At 34.9% G+C, this 14,782-nt stretch overlaps 3 protein-coding genes across 7 annotated transcripts; all 3 read left to right on the top strand.

Moving 5' to 3' along the window:
* The first annotated feature begins 105 nt into the window (after positions 1 to 105).
* LOC147406254 (uncharacterized) lies at positions 106 to 6,993 on the top strand. Of its 5 annotated transcripts, XR_015176374.1 has the most exons (4): positions 106 to 266; positions 1,728 to 5,148; positions 5,261 to 5,324; positions 6,048 to 6,993. XR_015176374.1 is itself a non-coding variant. In XM_086434215.1 (2 exons), exons 1-2 carry the CDS (start codon positions 253 to 255, stop codon positions 3,982 to 3,984), a joined length of 2,271 nt encoding a protein of 756 aa, XP_086290341.1. In that variant the 5' UTR covers positions 106 to 252; the 3' UTR covers positions 3,985 to 6,993. The 5 variants fall into 5 exon arrangements, 1 of the variants encoding a protein (XP_086290341.1); XR_015176375.1 differs by lacking the exon at positions 5,261 to 5,324; XR_015176373.1 differs by having other exon boundaries at positions 5,261 to 6,993.
* A 3,079-nt stretch (positions 6,994 to 10,072) lies between these two features.
* Positions 10,073 to 10,459, top strand: LOC147406253 (uncharacterized). The gene has a single exon (XM_086432766.1). The coding sequence runs from the start codon at positions 10,161 to 10,163 to the stop codon at positions 10,377 to 10,379; it is 219 nt and encodes a 72-aa protein (XP_086288892.1). The 5' UTR covers positions 10,073 to 10,160; the 3' UTR covers positions 10,380 to 10,459.
* A 3,700-nt stretch (positions 10,460 to 14,159) lies between these two features.
* LOC147406252 (uncharacterized) lies at positions 14,160 to 14,558 on the top strand. The gene has a single exon (XM_086432765.1). It carries the CDS (start codon positions 14,260 to 14,262, stop codon positions 14,476 to 14,478), a length of 219 nt encoding a protein of 72 aa, XP_086288891.1. The 5' UTR covers positions 14,160 to 14,259; the 3' UTR covers positions 14,479 to 14,558.
* Positions 14,559 to 14,782: the final 224 nt, after the last annotated feature.

The following is a 14,782-nucleotide window of genomic DNA, read 5'->3' as shown; positions in this document are numbered from 1 at the left end:
TGTGTTTTAGTCTTTAATTAATTTAAGAAATGGGGTGTGATAAGTAAAAGTTGGAGTGCCAATCTCCTTGAAAGAAGGGAAGGGATCAGTATCTACGTGCGTGTTCGTGTCCGTGGACGTGTAAGTAGTGTTGTTGGTGTGTGTAGTGCACACAGACGAATGGAAGAGTGAAGAAGAACAACGTCTCTTCAACGTAAACTTGCGTCGCTGGGTGGCTTAGATTTTCTCTGGATAGAGCGGAGAAGCATTTCGATGAGAGGAGGAGGGTAAGTGATTGAAACAGATTGTTTTTCTTTTTCTTTCTCATCAATGGGTTTGTGTTGTTTTGGTCCATTTTGTTGCAAATTTAGGGATCTGATGTTCATGATTTCTGTTATTAGTTAGTACTTAGTAGGGCATCTAATATTTATTTCAATTCAAGGTTGATCTTCTAATAATATTATAGTTTAGATTGATCTTCATCTCGTCCATCTACCTTTTGATCATGGAAATTCGTATATTTTCCCACAATTTTGCAACCCAATTTGCTATTTCAAATGAATTAGGGTTCAAAGTGAAGTCAAAAGAAGATCAAACATTGTTACTGAGATAAATATCTGAAAAGTTTTAATACAGCTAAGCCAAACCATTTTCTATTCTGCTTATAACAAAAAATATCAATATTAAAAAATTATAAAAATACTTCCTCAACTCCCCAATGGAGTACCTGATTTTGGGTGTCCGTTTTTAAAATCTTGTCTTGATGCAATGTTGGTCGGTCGGGAGAAAAACTGAGACTATCTCGATTGAGAGATTTAATATTTTGATGTTGTTCTGGTCTCAGCCAACACTGGAATGTATCGGCTTAAAATTTCAAGACAGTAGTTTGGGGGTGGATGTGAGCCTTCTGGTGACCAAAGTAGCTAACTAGGTTTATAGAAGACGCAACAATTATCAGACCAAACTGACAAGGATGCATCCACCAGTCCCACTAAATGTGGAAATAAGGATGGATATAATAGTTTTCATATGAAAGCTTCAATGCCTTGCAAGCAAGAAATAGATTACACTTTATTTTTGTTAGATCGAGTTAATTTACATGTCAAATATTGGTCTTATAATTGATGTTCAAAATGTTACAACTCCCACAGACTTCTTTATTAGAATTGTGTGATTTTCTTTACATATTGCTGCTATGGTGTAACTATCTCTGAAAGGGGTCTTTGCATTTCACCAACTCAGCATCTGTCCAAGTGGCAAGTTTCAGGGAAATAGCACAATGTCCAAAAGAGGCATGTCTTTTTGCCTATTTATGCTTTAAAAAACATTTAGAAAACTTTCATTGAATGTGATTCATCTGTGAAAGTACAATATATGTTGGGTATAGGCACGACATGGACAATGTCACTATCTACGTGGGTAGTCCAAAGGGTTGAAATGGATAATCTGGATCAGCGTTGTGTCGTTCCTCCCCCCCCAACCCAACCCAACCCGAAAAATCTCACGTAAGAGTCCATACCTTTCCAATGAATGTTCAGATTTTTAACTCCAAAAGGCCTTCTCCAAATGAGAAAAGTTTCCTTATTTTTTTTAGTACGGTACTCTGGTCTTTGCTTTACTATTATCTTTGAATGTGGAACTAAGTACTGTTATATGACTAGGAATATGATTTTCTTCTTTGGAGGTTATGGAAAATATTTTATCAAATCAAAACTACTGATGTGTTATTCCTTTTTTTCTTTCTCTAGGATCAAAATGCATGTATACGAAGGAGGAGCAAATTTATTAATAGAAGAGAAAACATTTGTTGAGAGTGAAGAAATTGAAGAAGAACCCGCAGAGCTAACTGCCACCCCACTCAAAAAATATGTAACAATAGTTAGAAGTAGGAAAGAGGGGAGCGCTTGCAAGTGGACTTGTAATTTTGGGTGCAGATCTGAGCCGTACACAGGGACATATTCTCGTATAAGAGCCCACTTGATTGGTTTGTTACCTGGACAGAAATCACAAGGAGTAGCTTTATGTCCGAAAGTGAACAAGGAAGAGAGAGAGAAGATGAAGAAAGAAGAAGTTGAAGCAAAGAGAGCTTTTGGAGGTAGTACACATAGGGTGCCTCTACCAAGTTTTCCAATTGTTTTGCCTATGTGCAAGACTAGTTCTAGAATGAAAACAGAAAGAGGGACCAAGGACTCGGTCAATTCTTGTTCGAGACATTCTAGACATGAAGTTGATGAGGTAATAGCAAGATTTTTCTACGGGAATGGGATACCTATTGATGTAGCAGAGTCGTCTTTTTGGTTCGATATGGTGAAGGCTATTAACGAAGCACCTAAAGGATACAAGTCTCCAAGTGTAGAGAAGATAACTACTACACTTCTTTATGAGGAGAAGATTAAAGTTGAACAAGCTTTAATCCCATTGAAGCAACGATGGCCAACCTATGGGGTTTCAATTGTCTTGGATGGTTGGTCAACCATCAAGAGCCAACCGATACTCAAGGTAATGGCGGTGTCAGAAGGCAAGGCAATGTTCATTACTGGTGTTTATTGCTCTGGTGAAGAGAAATCGTGTGAATTTATAGCTGAGCTTTTGCTTAAAGCTATCGAAGTTGTGGATGCAGTCAACGTCGTGCAGGTTTTGACTGATAATACATCCGTTTGTAGGAGTGCAGGGGAAATTGTTGAGACAAAACACCCTCATATATTTTGGTCTGCTTGCATGGCCCATACTTTGAGTCTCTTGATGAATGATCTTACAAACTCAATGCACCCAAGTTTGGATTTCGTTGGAAATAGTTATAAGAGGGCAAAGGCTATTGTGAAATATATAAAATGTCACAGTTCTGCTATGAATATATTTCAAACATATTCGACAATGGATGTTATTCAAGTTGAAAATGCAAGTCTTGGACATCAATTTGTAGTGTTTGAGTATGTTCTTTTGGTGAAGAATGTTCTAATCAGTATGGTATTGAGCGAGGAATGGGAAAAACTCGAAACTAGTGGTGGGTCGAATTCAAATTTGGAGCGTGAAGAGGTGAAACGGACTATTTTGGATGATGACTTTTGGAAAAAGGTGAAGACTGTATTGGAGATCTTGAAGCCATTATGGGGGATGATTCGTTTTTGTGACTCCTATGAAGCCTTTATTGGGGAAGTTTATCAAAGGATGGAAGACATGTTGAGATGCATTAAAGAGTCGTTGTCTGATAACGTCGAGACATACAAAGTTATCAAAGATATCGTTATGGCACGAAGGAATGAGATGAATCTCCCTTTATATAGTCTTGCATATGTACTTACTCCTCGTTATTATTCAGAATCTTGGTTGACGAGTTTCACTATTGAAGGAGAGAAAAGAAGGAAGCCTCATGCCGATCCCGACGTTTACAAGATTTACTTAGATGCATTGGACCAACTTGCGAAGGATTCAAAGGAAGCACATTTGGCACGTCAACAACTTAGTGATTTTGTCAGTAATAGGGGAGTATTTGCTTGCCATCAAGCAATTAAAGATAGAGAGATGATGTCTGCAGTTTCATGGTGGAATTTATATGGTGTAACCGCTAATGAACTTTACAATGTGGCAGTTAAGGTATTAAGTCAAAGTGTTAACAGCTCGTGTGATGAGAGGGTGTGGAGTACTTATGGGTACATTAATATCTTCAAGAGGAACAAGTTGGGTGTTGATTGTGTGGAATCTATGCTATATGTTCATTATAACCATCGATTGTTGACACGATACAGAGAGGAATATGAGGGGACGTATAAGAATTGGGATAATTTTGTTAATGATGATGATTTGGAAAATGATATAAAAGCTAGTGAGGCTAGAGAGTATTGCATACTTCATGAAGATCAAGTTTCACATGTTGCGCCACGATACCCATCTTCTAGCACTGCAACATACTTGCCTCCCCATGTCCCAACTCAAGGATCATCAACTTCAACAGAAGCAGTAAGAGTTCAGGAGATTGTAAATGGTAAAAGGCCACGTGTGGGGTGAAATTGAGATTATTTATAGTTGTATGCTTTTTTATTTTTTTCCTTTGAAGCACTCAGAACGTAAATCAAGTTCTGTGAGCTTGCAAGTTGAAATATTGAAGGGATGGACTTGGCATAGCATTTTTTTTTTTTTCTTTTTCTTTTTCTTTTTAGAAGTTAAACATGTAAATAGACTAATGTTGATATATCTTGTTAGATTTTACACTTGTGTAAAATCTCACAGAACCCTCGTTTCTTTTAGGGTTTTTTTTTTTTTTCCTTCCACGGATGGTTTACCAATGACCATATAACGATTTTATAGACATTGAAATGGTTTAATGTTCATGCAGAATTAGAGTTTAGAGTAGTGTAAAATCTCACAGAACCCTCATTTCTTTCAGGTTTTTTTCCATGGATGGTTTACCAATGACCTTGTACCTCTTCCAAGGAATTGATTTGTTCTATATTTAGTGTTCACTGTTAGGCCTTATTCCAATCTGATGGCTGCTTATAAATGGTAATATCTTTGATGCTGGGTTCTGTAGGAACAAGCAACCATAAAATGAGGAAGAAGATGCCCCAGAAATCACCCCATTCTTATTGTGAAATTGCTGATAACAATGTTAACTAAGGCATTTATGCTCATTAGACTAGAAATGTTGCTGGTTGTGTTAGTTGCTGTTTACAATTTTCTATTTTCTACTTCAAATCATAAGTATTTTGATTCTACTTGTTCTCTTAGAAAGCAGCAGTTTTGTAGCCGTGGGGAAAAATAATCTTGCCCCTAGACCTTGAGATGTGTGTAACATTTGATGAAGTGTCGAAGGAAGGCTTCCCCCTCACATCTTTGGTGCCATTTGTGGGATCTTTTCCACATCCCAGCTAAGAACAATAGGAATGGAATGAATGACAAGTCCCAAATCCAATGCTGGAGAGGGAAGCGAAGTGAAGTCGGAGGACTGTTGTCAAATGTGTCACACGTCTTGAGGTGTTGGAGAGTAGCTCTCCTTAGTAAGTTGTAATCGTGTGCATTCAATGCAACCTTTCACTGAGTGCATGAAGTATGCATCTGTGTAGTTTGAGTTAAATTTCCAATATCCTCACCTAATGCTTCAGATGATAAGTGCGTGCAGCATCATTCAAGAATCCCAAAGGACCAATTGAGGTACTAAATCATCGAATGCAGGTACTAATCTGAGTTTTATATCCCAATAGACTAATGCTTCTATTGTGTTTTCTCTTTGATTTTTTTCCTTTCATGACTTCATTTTAATATTTATGTGTTTCACTTACATCAGTAATCAAGTTAACATGCTTTACACAGTATGATCCAGACTTAACCAAACAGTTCTCGACCTTCGTGTAAGTGCCCGTAGTTTAAATGCCAAAAATCAAATAATAAAATCACTTCAGAACCTTATTAGGAACTAAGATATATAAGATTTTTTATTTTATTTATTTTTAAAACCCATTGAAAAAAATGATGAAATGGTTAATTTTTGTCAAATTTTGCTCTGCTGGAACTTTTAGTAAAAAAATGATAAATTACTTAAACAGATAAAACGGTAAAATGATTTTGATTTTATAAGCCTTGCTTTATTGGATAAATAATAGCAAATTGATGTGGTCTCCTCGCATAAGATGCTATGCAAAGGATGCAGAGATCAAAGCACTCACAATATTGGCCATCCCACACAGTACTCTCCATTTTTCTCAAAAACTTGGTGATAAAAGAGAAGAGAGTTTCTATTATTAACACACCGAATTTTAACATCAATCTACATGTAAACAACCGTTCAATTTCAAAAGGATTGGTGTGCTAATAGAATCTTTCTCTCAAAAAAATAAATAAATAAATCAAGTACTCACCCAACCGTTCCTTGCATACATAGAGAAGAGTGCAATCACTCTTCTACTAAAACTCTCCTTAGGTTGTCAGAAATTTTAGTGGACCAATACACTTGACTAGCGACTTCTAATTATAAGATTTGATGATGTTTTATGTTTGATTCCTAGTCTAATTTGATTATGTTTGTTACTCATCACCTCTAATTTTAAACTATCACTAAACTATTTTTTTTATAGATCCAAGAAGAAATGGTCAGCATCCCTGTTGGTGCTTGTCATGTCATCAATGCCATCCATGTGTTCAGGTGCATCTTTGACACCTTACTCTACGTGGACGCTTGAGAGAAAGATGGCTGTTTGACCTTTTACAAGGCCATAATAGACCAAGAGAGGGGCAGGCCATAGTAAAGGATTGGTGGCACATGAGAAGGTACATCACGGGGCCAATACCAGATGTTTGGCATAATACCTGGCATTCCTTAACTATGGACAAAAGGTTTTGAAAGAGAGTCAGGAGTGAGCCGTCGTGGACGGGCAGGAAAGAAATTGGAGAATCTTTCAAGGTTCTTCCATTCCCAAAGAAATCATCCTTAAGAAGATTAAAGAGTTGAGGGTAGACCAATCGTAGAATACCCTTTGGGAGTTAGTGCGTAAGAAGATAATGGAGAACTGGGACTGTAACTTCTCCACAGCCTTGCCTCATTCAATCTCCTTGTTCTGGTCTTGCCCTCCTCTCATTGAGATAAGTTGGGTTGGTGGTTCTCTCAATTCTTCCGATCTTTCCTTTTTGGAGGCTTCATGGAACCAACGTGATGAACTGGACATTAATTATTACTATCGAGCTGATTGCAATTCGTGAAGCTCTCTAAAGGTTGCTAGAACAAAGGAGCACTCAAAGCTTATAAATTAGTTGCATGCATCACCCGGCCGGTAAGGAACATCAAGGAACTTGCAGACACTTCACTTTGAATTTCAATGGAGAGAAGAAGCAAATTAGACCAGGATCGATAACAAGGATTAATTTAATTTAAGATGATCTGAATTTATTTCCCGTCAGTCTCCAATGCATTTTGTGAATATTGATCTCTCATGTAAAAGTATATGAGATTGTAATGGTTGGGTGGGGTTCCTTAACTGCAGCTTATCAATCAAAAAAAGAAACACAATTTTTTTTATCACGAAATGAATTACGTTTAGTGTGAATTGCAATATGTTCAAGTTGCTCATTTATGGAGCTTGTCAGATTGAGATGAAACTCAGAGAGGGCAGTTCTGTTCATGTTATGGTATTTTGTAAATATAGTTTGAGATGCAAAGGTTGGTTTTGATAACCATGCAGCAGCAGACGCAAGCTTCAAAAGTCGTTGATATGACTCAACCTTGTTGGATTATATAGTGTCAACTCGATACTAAATTTAGCTCATTTGAATCATTGTTGAGTTGAATTTTGAAAGTGGGATGAGTCAAATTAAAAAATTGTGAGTGCTCGACCAAATTTTTTATATTATATAGTTATTGGATTCATCTTTGTAGCAGAATGGAGGAAGAAGAAACTGGCTCTCAATAGAGTGAAATGGTGGAACAAGATTTGTTTAGCCGACTCCAAATATTTGGGATATGGTTTTGTTGTTGTATTTGTATTTCATATTCTTTATAAAAAAAAAATAAATACAAATATAATTTCATCAACCTTGAGATTCCATCTCCTTCAACCTTGAAACCTCAAGAACAAACAAGATAGAAACTTTGATTTTTTTTAAGAAGAAAAGCAAGAGGTGTTTTTATTGGAGACTGAAAAGATTTAAAAATCTCACCCCAACTTTTTTGTTTAACACCCCAATTATTCTGTCACACCAGCTTGTTATTATAATTATAACACTTCAAAAGTAGATATCTTTCCATCCCTCTCCCCTCTATTATTTTTGCTTTTGTTTTTTTTTGTTTCCTTCTCTTATTAGGAAATTCGGAGTTGATAATGTTGGTCTCATTAGGTATTTTATTATGTGGGTAAATTTCTTGTGATCTTTCAACCTTTCCTAATGTTTTCACAATCTATCCGTAAGAAAAAACTGAATTCTAAATACTTTGGTGAAGTAAAGCGAATGGGGTACCGCTTGGGTCCTTACAAAAAAAAACTATGATAATGTGTAATCTCGACTTATCGCCACATACTACAAAAAAGACTATATTTATATATTTGAAAATTAAGGGGGGCTTAGGTAAACCCCCAACCAGAAAATAAAAGGTCCTTACATTCTTTCATAAATGTGCCAGCAGGCATCCTTACATAAGATGGTCTTGAGACTACTAGGGAGGCTTGGAGGATCCAACCTAATGCTACTAGGGGCAGTAAGGTAACTAGCTAGGAAATCCGTAACTTGATTTGTCACTCTAAAGCAGATGGAGAAGTCAATCTTGTGGTACAATGAGGTTTTAGCTTTAATGGTTTTGACCAATCTCTTTTCTTTCCAAGGGATCTTGTTGAGGCCATTGATACAGTTAATAGCTATTTTTGAGTTTGCTCTAACATTCAAGGATCTAATGTGAAAGGTATCTGCCATGTCCAAACTTTTTAGGATTGCTTGAAGCTCATGGAATAGAATTGATTTCCCATGGGTGGTTTCCACTAAGGCTCTTATTGTTTTTCCTTGGTCATCTCTAATTATAGCTCATCTCCCCCCCCCCCCCCCCCACATTGCTTTTAAGGAGTCATCGATATTGATTGCACATTCGCCTTGAAAAGGCTTAATGCATTAGCATCTCACGGTGTTCTTTACCTCGAATTTGGTGATGATGTTCTAAGAGTTCATAAACTCTCTATTCGTAGCGTTGTCTTTAGTGGTTATGTCCATGCTTCTAATTCTAAAGATGACATCTCTAACGATAAAGTTTTTCAACAGATTTGAAGGAAGGAGCTATTCTTGAAGATTTTTCTACATCTTTCCAATCATCCGTGGTGTATGAATATTCTATAAGCAAGTTTTTTAACGAAAGAGCTTAGGGAGTTCCCCTTGATGTGGTTACTCAACCACTCTACCTTAGATTCTTAATCTCAATTTAAGTGGTTTATGTTGCTTCTCCTTACCAATCTCTGCCATAGCCTGAAAGCATAGTTGCACCCCAAGGAATATGTGGCTCTCATTTTCGGGGGCATTCCTACAGAAGCAACAATTCGAGCGTTGGGTAATTCTCATGACCATTAGTTTGTCATGGGTTTTAAAGCCCTTGTTCAATCAAAGTCATGAGGTAACATTATGTCTCTTGATGTTGTTAGGGAACCAAATTAGCTTGTGTCATATGACTTATGGGTTGGATTGTTGCAAGGCTTTGTAAGTAGATGTCAATGTGAAGACACCTTTTGAATTTGATTTCCATATCACTTTGTCCTCTTCAATGCCATCCAACTATAAAGTTCGAATGTTATCTCATATGGGCCCCAAGATGATAGATACATGCATAAGGAGAATCCATGAGTATTGGTGAATCAATGAACTCACTTTTGCTTCTCCATGAAGTCTTAATTCTATATTGGTCTCTTGTTGACTATTGTACATCAAAGTCCCTACAACGCTATAAGGATCATACCATATGTAGGACTTACTACCATCCCCTATTCTATGCAAGATTAGATTTTGAAAAACTTCCCTACTTTAAACAAAAAAAAAAAAAAGGAAAAAGACGAGGGACTATCAATATATATATTTTAATAAATAGACATCGATTTTTGACAAATGATTGAGCATGAGGGTGTTTAAGTCATTTTAAGCTAGCTAGCATCTTAAAGATGACTGTTGTCAAGGTTGTGAGTCTTGAATCTCATCTTGCTTCCCTCAATCAATCAATACTTAAAAAAAAAAAGAATAAGGAAAATGATGAATGACGCGTTCTTCAAAGGCGGTTAGGGTAGCGGCTGACGTGTTAAAAGTTACAGAAGCGCACATCTTTTTTCCTGTGTATCACGATCGTTCTCTGTCTTACGTGCTCCAACTATTTTCCTACCGACTACACTTGAGATCGTGTAAAAGTAATTGACTGACGTTTAAATATCTCCTCAAAATATCTCATGTGATTCCCCACCCTGGGGAGCATAGGATCCGAATTCTTTACTGTATATCTAACTGACACGTACTATCATTTTTTACTTTCCACGTGTCATTTATTATTAAAGGAGATGCGTACAGAACACGTTAATTAATAATAATAAATAAATGGTGTGTAGAATTGGCTATAAAAGAGATAGAGATGTCTTAATTAACTTATCCATGATAAAACTCATCTTCTTCCTTTACTCTCTCTCTCTCTCTCTCTCATCTTCTTCCTTTGAAATCAAATTTCTGTCTCTTTAGTTGCTATGGTTGGGTTATGTGTTCAGTGTGGAACAACAAGTAATCCATGTCGATGCAAGGTGGTGGGACCCACTCTAGGGTTCGTAGCTTTTCTTATTGCAGCGGTTGTTGAGTGGCCCGTTGGTGCACTGGTTTATTGCTTTCGTCACGCCAAAGGTCGTCGTATCATGGGTCATCCATCTACTGTTGTGTATCCCAAGGTTTCTAATGCAATCCCTATTTGAATGGATGCATGTGTATCAATTAATGCTGTACTTGGCGATACTAATTATATAAATATATAAATAAATGTCTTTTTTTTTTTTTTTTCTTTCCCTTCCCCTAATCTAATGTGTTGTTTTTGTATGAGCCGTGATGATTTTGCTTGAGAGATTTACTGGGCAGACCTATGTGTTCTAATTTTATTTTATTACAAAAACTTACTTACTTTGTCAAGTTTGTTACCGAGCAAACTTTATCTTTATCTTTATGACACAGGCTAGCATGACTAACTTAGTAGGATTTTAAATCTTACTAAGGGTTGTTGGTTCTACATGAATTATAAAATTGGAAATCCAACTTCACATCCTTCTTGATTTCATGGAAAAACTCACATTCAAAAGAATTTTAAAAAAAAAAATCCTTTTTGAACTTGATCTTAGGTGTTGTAAATTGGTGGCAATCAAACTCTAAAAATTTTACAAAATTGGATAAATTAATGATACCCCCTCACAAAATACAAGCTGAGGTCTGCCCCTTGACTTTGTTGACTTGGTCAAATCATTATCGACGTTTTTTTAATTAAATTACTTTTATAACATTTAAATTATCAAAATACCCTTCACTTACTTGACAAATCTTTATATTCAAATTTGATCTACACCGTTGGATTGAATGCATTTAGATTGTTGGATTGAAAGGCTAAACCCCAACTTCATCTTCTTTAAGAAGATGACGATGATGTTTGGATTTTTTCCATTATGGCACCTATTGAAGCTGACGTTATTGTTTGATTATTGTTGTCATTGTATTCATTAAAGTCATTGTTTCAAAAAGTTTGAACTCTTTGGTGAGCTTTTTTTTTTTTTTATATACTATTTTGACATCAAGACCCTTGTTAGCAAATTTGAAATATGGCAAAAATTCGATTCATGAAAAATTCGAATTTTAATTTATTTTGGATTACAAAAATCCAGTTTAAAATTTGGTCAAAATTTTGATTAATGAAAAATATGCGGCATATGTTTTATACATGTATTATTTGTTTTATTTCAAAATTTTAAAAATCAAAATTCTGGCCATATGATAATGATGGTAATGATGAAATTGGTGATGATAATAATGATGGTGGTGATGATGAGGACATTGAGGTTATTGTTTCATTGATTTTTAAAAGAAAATCAAAATCAAGGGATAAATCATCAATTTGAAAAATTAAGGTGTAATCTCAAATAAATGTAAAGAGTCATGTCATTATCTTTTTAATGATAAAAAAGAATATTTGTCATGTAAAAATGTGGATTTTTTTAAAATTTTGAAGCATGACCGCTTCAAAGTTGATTTGCGTTACACGTTACAACTTACAAGTTTGCACTTTGCAACATACAACAAGTTATAGTAACATTTTTTTTCCATTGAATTTTATAAAAATTCGTAAAAAAAACGTGTTTTATTCTTTTCAAACTTAAAATCCGTGAATTAATTGAAAATAGTTCAACAATCCGGAGAATAATACTTTCATTGAAAAAAAATGAAAAATTCAAGAATTAAACAGGTGCTTCCTAACAAGGATCAAGACTTAAGTTGTTGTGAAAAATAAGTCAAAAAGTTATTTTTGTTGTTTATTGTGCAGGGTGGTAGAATTAATATCCATATTTACAAGAGGGGTATTACTAAATTCATTTTCTTCATTGTTTCATCTTTTTCTCTTATGTAAAGCTTTAATTTCAATTTCAATTTCGATTTTGGGTTAGATTGAATTTGAGATTCTATATTTCATGCAATAGATGGAAGTTTGGACTCTCTTGTGAGAGTTTTTATATATACTATTTTGACATCAAGATTCAACACTTGAGTTTTTGTGAAGAATAAGTTAAAAAATTATTTTTGTTATTTGCTAATTATTAGGGGGGGGGGTAGAATTAATATTCATATTTACAAGAGGGGGTATTACTAAATTCATTGTTTTATCTTTTTCTCTCATTTTTTTGTTTCAATATTTTCCATTTGAAGATTTTAAGCATTAGGGGTCAAAAAATGGCTTTAGGTTGGGATGAAAACAATAAGATTGGGACGAACACCATGATATTAGGTTGAAAAATATGAAATTTGGTTGATAATGATGAAAATGAGTTAAAAATGATGAGATATTGCTTCAAAACAAAATTATGTTGGTTTAAATCGACGAGAAATAGGATTGAGAACTATTAGGGTTCTCATGACTATCGTGTTTAGAACAATTAAAACAAACACATTTAGGTTGTTTAAATTGAGAGACGTTTTCATAATTTCAACACATGAGGGTATTTTGGATATTTTATTATCTCTGCTAAGAAATTGACGTATTTATTAACGATTTCATCGGGTCAAAAAATGTCAAGCGAGCAAACCTCCTCTTACATTTAGTGGGGTATCATTAATTTTACCAATTTTATAGGGGGGTAAGACTAAATTTCTCAATTTAAAATTATAATTCAACCACACAAGAGTATTTGAAAAACGTGGAAGAAAGATTTAAGTATGTTGATAAATCGCTTGCGGGCACTTTGATGGCAGAGTTGATGACTATGAAGTACAATGGGGCGCGAGGAATACAATACCATATCCTCAACATGACAAACAAAACTATAAATTTAAGAACATTAGAAATAAGTGTAAATGATTCCTTATTAGTACAGTTCATCCTCATCTCTCTCCTAATTTAGTTCAGTCCCTTTAAGATTTACTACAACACTAATAAAGACAAGTGTAGCATGAACGAACTAACTAAAATGTGCATTCAAAATGAGACGAGATTAAGAAAGGAAGGAAAACAATCTATTTTTGTGATGACTCAAGAAATAAGAAAGAAATGAGAAAAGTCAAAGAAATGGAAGAAGAACTCATCAAGAAAAGATACATAATACACAATGGTAGAGTAATAGAATTAGAGAGTTAGGATTCACGACTAAATCGCTCCCAATAAGGGCATGATATTATAATACTTTACTGGCTTTTAATTCTTGATTTTGAGGTCAATTGATGCAACGTACAAAACTTGGTTGACCATTATCCGGCTCAAGCTGATCATTTGACGTGATTGTAAGCAATAGGTCTTTTTTCGATGTTTTAGAACGTTCGACTATTTTAAATTATTAGTAGTCACTAACCAATCATCTTCGTTTATGCCTATCATGCGTGCATGTGATTCCAATTATACATCAACATTTGTGTATAATCACATTTACATTACAAGTTTATTGGTAAAAATAGAAAGGAATAAATTCGGATTTCAATTGTGACTCCACTTTCATCTGCGTCCTTACCACATATGAGCTTGGTTGTCCCTAGCATACATTCTAGAATAGTATATGACTCCGAATGATATGACAAACTATCATTTTAGGTATTCGCAAGCTCTTTAACAATTAACAATATATATATAGATAATTTTTCTTTGAAAACAAATAATAAATTAACATTACAGAATTGAGAATGAATATCCAATTTCCAACTATGTAATTGTGGTTCACCGGCCTAAAATAAATAATAGTACACAACACATAATCGTAAATATATATGCAATCGAGAATAAATTACTTCTAGATATTCATTTATCAACCTACACCTAGCACAACAAAGTAAAATGTAGACATCATCACTCGGGTGTGATTCTGATATTTTACCATATTCATTTATCTAACTGACACGTACTATCATTTTTTACTTTCCACGTGTCATTTATTATTAAAGGAGATGCGTACAGAACACGTTAATTAATAATAATAAATAAATGGTGTGTAGAATTGGCTATAAAAAAGATAGAGATGTCTTAATTAACTTATCCATGACTCTCTCATCTTCTTCCTTTACTCTCTCTCTCTCATCTTCTTCCTTTGAAATCAAATTTCTGTCTCTTTAGTTGCTATGGTTGGGTTATGTGTTCAGTGTGGAACAACAAGTAATCCATGTCGATGCAAGGTGGTGGGACCCACTCTAGGGTTCGTAGCTTTTCTTATTGCAGCGGTTGTTGAGTGGCCCGTTGGTGCACTGGTTTATTGCTTTCGTCACGCCAAAGGTCGTCATATCATGGGTCATCCATCTACTGTTGTGTATCCCAAGGTTTCTAATGCAATCCCTATTTGAATGGATGCATGTGTATCAATTAATGCTGTACTTGGCGATACTAATTATATAAATATATAAATAAATGTCTTTTTTTTTTTTTTTTCTTTCCCTTTCCCTAATCTAATGTGTTGTTTTTGTATGAGCCGTGATGATTTTGCTTGAGAGATTTACTGGGCAGACCTATGTGTTCTAATTTTATTTTATTACAAAAACTTACTTACTTTGTCAAGTTTGTTACCGAGCAAACTTTATCTTTATCTTTATGACACAGGCTAGCATGACTAACTTAGTAGGATTTTAAATCTTACTAAGGGTTGTTGGT

Source organism: Akebia trifoliata, chromosome 3, assembly GCF_017979445.1.
Source record: "Akebia trifoliata isolate Shusen 1 chromosome 3, ASM1797944v1, whole genome shotgun sequence".
Taxonomy (NCBI): Eukaryota; Viridiplantae; Streptophyta; class Magnoliopsida; order Ranunculales; family Lardizabalaceae; genus Akebia; species Akebia trifoliata.
The sequence above is the reverse complement of the archived record's forward strand: the minus strand, read 5'-3'. Positions and strand labels throughout refer to the sequence as shown.

Bases quoted from the DNA above. Each gene is read 5' to 3' on its own strand.
- LOC147406253 (XM_086432766.1), top strand. From the start codon at position 10,161: ATGGTTGGGTTATGTGTTCAGTGTGGAACAACAAGTAATCCATGTCGA.
- LOC147406252 (XM_086432765.1), top strand. From the start codon at position 14,260: ATGGTTGGGTTATGTGTTCAGTGTGGAACAACAAGTAATCCATGTCGA.